The 8,212-nt window shown below is 46.0% G+C and overlaps 1 protein-coding gene across 4 annotated transcripts in view; it reads right to left on the bottom strand.

The window, feature by feature from the left end:
- Nucleotides 1–1,475: 1,475 nt before the first annotated feature.
- SMOC2 (SPARC related modular calcium binding 2) overlaps nucleotides 1,476–8,212 on the bottom strand; it is a 153,393-nt gene continuing 146,656 nt past the window's right edge. For all 4 annotated transcript variants that reach the window (XM_073894238.1, XM_073894239.1, XM_025866465.2 and 1 more), the window contains exons 12-13: nucleotides 5,547–5,584; nucleotides 1,476–2,961 (exon numbers count right to left, since the gene is read on the bottom strand). In XM_073894238.1, coding sequence (XP_073750339.1) covers nucleotides 2,944–2,961; nucleotides 5,547–5,584 — 56 coding nt within the window. In that variant the 3' untranslated portion in view covers nucleotides 1,476–2,943. The remainder of the gene's footprint in view (nucleotides 2,962–5,546; nucleotides 5,585–8,212) is intronic.

Genomic DNA, 8,212 nt, shown 5'->3' with positions numbered 1-8,212 from the left:
CAACACCATCATCATCATCACCACCACCACCATCACCACCATCATCATCACCATCATCAACACCATCATCATCATCACCACCACCACCATCATCATCACCATCAACAACACCATCATCATCATCACCACCACCACCATCATCACCACCATCACCACCATCATCATCACCATCATCAACACCATCATCATCATCACCACCACCACCATCACCACCATAAGGCCCTGCCCTTAGTGCCACATGCATTCGTACATTCTGGGGCAGCTTTGTTGCTTGCATGATGTCTCTGTCTCCTTGGCAGTTTATGATTATGTCAGTCATTTCTGCACATTGATTAAAAAAAAGCTGATGCATTTCACCTGATAACTTTAAAAAATTCCAGGTGTAACATTCATGGGCCTGATGTGTAAGTCAGTCAGTACACTTCTAAAAAGTCCCTAACTTGGAAGTTTTTGACAAGGATGCAGGAGACCATTTTTAAACATGAGCAGAGCTGGGGAGGGAGGCATCTATCGCTGAAAGCAGCCGCACTAGGTTTGTAAAGGAAAGAGATTTCTGTTTTAGATTTTGAAATCTTTATGCTCTACAATAAGAACCGTCTGCTCCAGCCCACGCTCACCGGCTCACCACCTTCTGGGCCCACCTTGACTCTCCTGTTTGCCCGCCGTTATTTGAGCTCTTTCAGCTCCCGTGAACCCCGTATGCTCTCCTCCCTGCTCCAGAACCCGGTCCAGGCCCCACCCCACCCACAAGCATTTCCTCAGGGCTGTGTTTCCCCTAGCTCCATTTCCAGTGTGGTCTTGACTGCACAGCTGACTTGCTAAGATGAGTTTTAAAAGATGACTCTTTTCTGAGTAGAGAAAAATGTGCAAGAGTAAAAACTTCTCAGAAGGGAGGAGAGAATTCTAAGGGAAGCATGACTGCTTAAGACGCTTCTGCAACGGTCCAGCTGAAACGTAAGAGCCTGGCCTAGGATGGGACACCGGGCCTGGAGAGAAAGGGAGGGCCGACAGCCGCCGTCAGGTTTCTGGTTGTGGGACCGCGTGAGTGGCAACGGCTCTGAATAAGGACCTTCTTTGTTCCTTATGTTGTCTGCCGTCAGCCGTAGCACCTGGCAGTAGGAGGTGAGTGAGTCAGTCCTTGGTCAGTACTCAGTGCTCAGTCAGTACTCGGTGAGGGAGTGACTGCTTCCCATGATAGGGCCCAAAACTACAGCCTGTGTGTCAGGCCCTCAGCACCGCACAACCCCACTCACATAATCTTCACCCGGAGGTGCCTGCCGCCACCCTCCCTGTTTTATGGAGCAGGACTAGAGCACAAAAAGTGGAAGTAGCTTGTCCCAAGTCACACAGCCGAGGGGCAGAGCCAGGATTCATTCACTCCAGCCCTTTGCCTCATGACGTAGACAGCTTGAAGACTCAGCAATTCTAAGAGGCTGTCTTCTGCCAGAAAGAAAACAGTAAGCAGAGTTTTGATAGCATATATTTTATTTGAATCTAAGAAAAATGATTAAATTCAAAGTTCAGAAATATAAAGGATTATCCAATAAATTTAGGATCATAGCTGCTTCTTAAACAATGATGACACACACTTAAGCTGGTTTTGTGGCTCGAAGGTTTCGGGTTTTACTTTTGCACAGTTTAAATAAGTAAGAAGCCTCATAAAATATCTTCATGCATATGCACAGAGATCATTTTACACGACGTGTGTTAGGGAATTTGGGGCCATGAAGGTTATTTGGAGCTGAAATAGCATCACTGCTTGGCCCACACAGCCCTCGGCCCATCCTCCAAATGGCTCCATCGAGCCCGGGGACGGCTCGCTGGTGCCCGCTGGGTGTGCCTACAGGCCAGTCCTGCTGCTCACAGCGTGGGCATTCGGCTCCTGACCCTGTTCTCACAAGCACCACTCAGGCGAAATTTCCTGAGGCCATCAGGAGAGAAGGAAGCTTGGGGCCTGCAGGCACTTGTCCTTGGCCGCCAAGATGAGCGTCCAGCGCACAGCTTATGCAGGCTGAGCCTTCTCTAAGGAGGATATCCCAAAATGGTTCAGGTGATCGTTTGACCTTCCAGTAGGCCCCAGAGTGGACCAGGGTAGGACGGGTAATGGTCATGTGTAAGAGAAGAAGCCGGGCAGACAAGCACAGACGTGGTCACACTAGGACTAAATCTACTGCCTGTTTACGCTGCCTCTGGACAGCCGGGGTAATTCTCTAAACTTTCCGGCGTGATTAATCCGAGCCCAGGGCAAAGCTCAAACAGAAGCTTGGAAAAGAAAAGCAGCACATCAAAGATAGGTGGACAAATGGTCTTTCCTACCAGGAGAGATGGCTTTCCTACTGGTTACCAGATGGCTTAGTGGTTGCGTGACTCATGGCGTGAACAAGATCTCTGGACAGCAAAACAAAACACACTAACACAAAATCCCAAGAAACAAACAAATCCATGCACTTGTTAGCGGCATGATGAGGACCGCAGCAGGTGGCAAACTTCTACGGAAGCTTCCGACATAGATTCAAAAATGCTGCGGGCACAGCGGATCTCAAAGGAAGCGAACGTGGCGTGAGTAGGAGTGACTGCCCTTGGGTGGGGAGGAAGGCACAGGGTTGGGACCACGGGGCCTGTGGCTAAGACTTCTACTATGTCAACATGTGTAGGATACAGAAATTAAGCTTAAAGCCATTCAAAACACATCTCCACCAAGTGCTGATTTCCAAGGTCAAAAGAGGACACATACATTGTATGTGATTAGTTTTCTGAAGCCCTTCCATTTCACAGATTAAAGCAGTCTGTTTAAATATCTCATTTCTACAAAGTGAATTTACATTTAAAGTACAAAGTGCAAATACTATGTGTTTTTGTTTTTTTGTTTTTTGTTTTTTTTTTAATTGCTTTTTGGTGAGGGAGTCTCCCACATGTCTAGGACTGCCTTGAATGTGTGAGCCACTATCCTTGCTTCCTTGGCTGAAAAAAAAAGAAAGAAACAGAGACATCATTAGGAAGTTGCCACACCACATCTGTGAAGACCGAGGCTTGCCTTCTGTGGATGACATAAGCCTACCTATGGTCAACAGGGCAAAAGCAATATTTTAAAAAAGACACAAAAAGAAAGAGTGCTGGTTTGATAATTTGGGGTGTGAGGATTAATAAAAACACAACGCAAACATTAACTTCCAACATTTCCCTCTGTCGCAAGTGATCAGGAATATCTGGAAAAACATACTGGCTGAGAAAATTAGCATTTGCTTTAAATATTTTAAATAGATTCAGTACATCAAATGTTCTGTGCAGTCTCCTGTCTCCTTGGATTTGTTATACAAAATAATCTTAATAATCTAATTTATGCTTCAAGTTTGATAAAGGCATCATTGATTTTTAATTTTTCTTTTCATCCGTTCCATTTACAAGTCTCTCTCTCTCTAGGAAGAAATGCAACTTGAAAAGTTTGCTAAATACTGGAATTCTGCACCCTGACTGCCAATTAAAAGTAATTTGGAATGAAAAGGAAAAGCGATCTACAATCTTCTAGATCTATTTTCCCAAGTGTACCGATTTGTATGATATCGATTGATCCCTGCTTTTGCTTCAGTATTTAAAATAATTACACTTAAACCTTTAGGAGGCTTCTGGGCTTGCTCTCCTCCCCTGACAAAGATACTAGTAGGTGCTCAGAAGAGAAAGGAGCATATCTCCTGCATTGAGCTAATGGGAATTTCTGTTTTGATTTGTTATGGATAAAGATAAGCCACCAGCATATTCCTGGAAGTTCTGGAAGCACTTCAGAACTGTTGGAGGAGGGGCGCCTGGGTGGCTCAGTGGGTCATGTGTCTGCCTTCTGCTCAGGTCATGACCTGGGGTCCTGCGATCGAGCCCCATGTAGGGCTCCCTGTTCAGGGGTGAGTCTGCTTCTCCCTCTGCCTCTGTCCCTCCCCCCAGTTCACGCTATCTCTCACCTTTCTCTGTCAAATAAATAAATAAAATCTTAAAAAAAAAAAAAAAAGAACGGTTGGAGGAGATGGGGCTGACATTTTAGCCCACATCCACGTTGGCGTGGGGGCACAGCTCTGGTCCCGTCTGAGTCCTGCCGGGAAAGAGAGACCTCAAGAAAGACAGCTAGCTCTCTGAATCAGTCCCAGCTCCTGGGCCCTCCTAGCTTCCCTTTGTTCAATGTTTCTTATCTGGTTATTCATATAGTGAAAGATTTCAGTGCTTGGTACTATGTTTTACTCTTCAAAGAAACATCCACATATCAAGGAGGGCATGTGTTGTGATGAGCACTGTGTGTGAGACGCAACTAATGAATCGTTGAGCACTACACCAAACACTAGTGATGTACTATATATTGGCTAACGGACATAAAATAAAAACAAAGAAAGAAAGAAAGATCCACGGCCTTCCGTTATTTTATCCCGTGCAAGCCACAGCTGCTTTCGCAAGGGACTTAATCCCGGGGTCACAGTTTACAGTAACGGCGGGGAAGTCAGTCTATCCATCCGGACACCATAAAAAGAGCTGGAGAAACTGTCTGGCTCCTTTTTCTGGGAAACAGCTGACGAGGGAGGCTCGTGTCTTGAACAGAGTTTACTTTCGGTCGAGAGCCTGGGTGGTGATCGTCACCACTGTAATGACAACCACCTGCGGGCACCTCAGCTGGGGTAACAGCTTTCAGACCTGCCCTGTTCTAAAGTGTAAGTGATTTGTGGTAGGATTTAAAAGTTAAAACTGTAAACACGTGCTAAACAAAGAAAACCCTATCACACATTGTTCCTAATGAAATGGTTTTAAATTACATCCAAGGTGTGCTTTGGAGGTCTCCACTTAAACCCTACAACAAACACAGGGCTCGCCTTAGGAAATGTCGACCTGACATCAAACAGGTGCAGACAAAATAAAGTACAAATTGGCGAGTGGTCCTAAGAAGGGAGGATTTTGCCTTGGCTTTGAGGGAGGGAGCAATGCATCCACTACTGTTTACCCTCTGGAAAACATTCTCGACTTTGGATGGGTATGGCATGGGGTGCTGGGGAGAGACAGCATAATTATCTACTTTAATTGCACATGCAAAGATACGGGAGTCAGAAACACAGAAATATGTTTGTAAACACACATGGCAGGAAACTGGAAATCCCTTTTGGAGCAGAAGATTTGTCTCATTAAGATCCCCAGATGAAAAGAAAATGTTCACCTGAATGCCCTGCAATTTCCTTAACAAATTATAAGAAATAAATTGTAAATCCCTGGATAATTGTTTTAAAAAAAATTCCACAAAACAACAGGACTTGAAATTTTTTCCAAAAATAACAAAATGATTGAAATTTCAAATAGTGAAAAACAAAAAAAAGACAAAATCTTCAAGTTGATGATTTTGATGGAATTTTGCAAGACTCTTCTTGGTCTCACAGGGGTGTGTGTATGACGGGTTGCTTCTCCTGGATGGCTTCTTTTTTGGGAAGGTACTTTACTTACCAAATCTACAGGACACTGAGTTTTCATTGTCTATAATTAAACTGGCAAATTATTAATGCTAGGATTCAGACTATAATACTCACCTGTCTATTAGAAGCGCTTTCAGCATTAGCTCTAGGGGCTAACAGGGAAACAAAAAAAGACACTATTAAAAACCAAATACTCTCCAGCTAATGAAAGTCTCAATACAATTTTTCAGGAAGGGACCAAAATCACTTTAGGGAAGCCTCATCAACTGGCAACCTTACTGACATGAGAAAACACACACACGGAGAAACAGCACAGATCACCAGCAGCGGCTTATGTCACGGTGTCCACACTTTCTAACAGCACAAATGCTCACGTCCCACTGTAGAAGAATGTTTCATTTTACCAAAACTTGCAAAGCACTGTCTACAAACCAGAGACCTGTCTCACCCACGCTGAACTCCCCCTGAGGACAGGAGGCCCTGGGCAGTGTGCTACCCTGGTTCTTCCACATCTTTGGGTTTTTTATTTAAATCACAAGAAACTAACATGTGTGGCTCAAAGTAATTTTTCCAAATCCTGGAGGGAGATGGAAGGTGTAGGGAGATGTGTGAGATGCATGGCGTTTGCCCCGTGGCCTCGCCACGTGGCCTGTGGTAGAAGAGCAGCCTCCCGCGGGCACTGCTGGGGTCCAGCCGCTCGGCACCTGCCTTCCTCACTGGAGTCCCTCCTTCCTGCCCGCCGGCTCCTCCGTCCCTTCCTGCCCGCACAGAGTGCCACCCCCAGCAACACGGAGCCATGCGAGGCAATGTGGCCCTCAGTAGAAGTAGGAGACGAACACGGAGGGGAAAGGAGTGAGTGTTCCTCAGCCACCACGCGTGGCGTGGTGTTCCCGGACAGTCGGGAGTGTTTAAGCCATTGGTAACAACGGGTACTGAGTGGTCAGGCGACCCCACGGACAACAGTTCGTCTGTCAGGCAGTATGTCTGGAAGGGACGCAGCTAGTGTGGCAATTTTCTCGAAAGGGAGAATTTGGTCAAAAATGAGTATTTCTTAACTGCTGAGTTTCTGTGTAATGGTCATTTTGGAGAATCATGAGGGAATGATGTAATGTTCTATGAATGTTTTTTCAGAAATATTTCCTTTCCTGGTTGTATCATTTCTCCATGGTTCCAGTTATTTTTTTTCTTTTCTGCTTTTTTTTTTGTAATAGTGAAAATTTAGATCAGATTTTCCAATAATATATCTTAGTTGCAATACTTTAAACGGAAAATCTTGTGTAATATCGTAAATTAAGAATGATTAGAAAGTACATGGGTGACTCCATTAAAAACTAATAATGTATTGTATGGTGACTAACATAACATAATAAAATAAAATTAAAATAAAAAAAAGAAAGTACATGGGTTATGACCCCATCTTGTAGTGAAACGTCATAACACACGCACGTGTTCGCGTACACACCCAGAAACATTTCAGGGGAAGATACAGACTTGGGTCTGATTATGTCTAAGAAAAAAGTCACATGTGATCTGTTTTTTATTTAATTTCTCTGATTTTTTTAGAATAAAACATGCACTGCTAAGTAGTGAGTAAAGATGAAGGAAACGAAAGGCACTGGTAACAGTTTGCACGTTCAGAGCACCCAAACTAACCTGAATGCTGGGGTTTCTCTGGCTTTTCACCAAAAGCAATTTCAAAGCGCACAAGGCAGGACGAAGGAACGAATTGAAAATTGAAAAGGAAAATATCAGTAGGAAAACAGAGAAATTCCTCCAGGAAAATAAGAGTTGCAAAATCCAATAATTATGAATCCAAATCCCCAATGCTCATTTTTGACCAAACTGCCACTTCTACCAAATTTTAGCTGGCTTTTTTTTTTTTTTTTTGGAAGGGGGTTCATGAGCTCTCCTTGGTTGCTAATAACACTATAAAACTCAGATACATCCGTTGGCATAGAGCAACCTGAGGAACCTAAGTGATGGATGTTTCTAGTGAAGGATGACGGTGTCAAGGGAGACCCTTCCCGGGCACAGGGGATGCACTCCCGCCCACTCCCTGTGCTGGCCCAGTGCACAGACGTGCCCTGGACCCTCTCAGGACATGGCCAGCAGCAGACCAGCTGCACTGCCTGGAACATCTGCTGCCCTGCGAGTGGGCAGGTCCCTCAGCCTCTGTGCCAACACGCACGTCCCAGATGGGATTCTCTGCAGACCCACACCAGCGGGGCAGCCAGCCTCCAGCCTGGAGCAGGACAGTCCCAGCCTGCAGCCTGCCTGACCCCTGAGCTACAGGAGATGCATGGCCCTGGAGGATGGGCAGCGGGGTCCGATGTCAGCCCAGCCACCGCGCAGCCCGCTGTTTCCTGCAGAATCTGAACACGTGCAGTCTCCACATTCAAGCTTGTGCTCCATGTCAGCTGGGGCCACCGAGAAGGAGCCGAGCCCAAACATCACGGTCAAGAGCTGCTATTCTCCACAGTTGCGCAGAACGCCTCCCGAGTAACCGAGGAGGTCGACTTGTCGGGAAAGGGCCTGTCTATCCCGGTGAATCCAGTCACCAGGCCGGTTCTCTCCAGAGGAGGTACACCAACCATGCTTTTACCTTCTGATGCTTTCCCAGCAGGGGCCTTGCTGACCCCGGAGTGACTGCCCCTGTCAGGGCAAGCCAGTTCCTACAGACAGCAACACTCAGCCAGGAGCAAAGCAGTCTACCCACAGCCCCACACTCAACCCCTCTGTGGGGCTCTTCCACTCTGGGCCACTAGCCCCCCACTCTCATC

Source organism: Callorhinus ursinus, unplaced genomic scaffold, assembly GCF_003265705.2.
Source record: "Callorhinus ursinus isolate GAN/ISIS: 27379988/994484 unplaced genomic scaffold, GSC_fseal_2.0 scaffold6, whole genome shotgun sequence".
NCBI lineage: Eukaryota > Metazoa > Chordata > Mammalia > Carnivora > Otariidae > Callorhinus > Callorhinus ursinus.
Note: the sequence above shows the minus strand (reverse complement) of the source record. Positions and strands in the feature narration are given on the sequence as shown.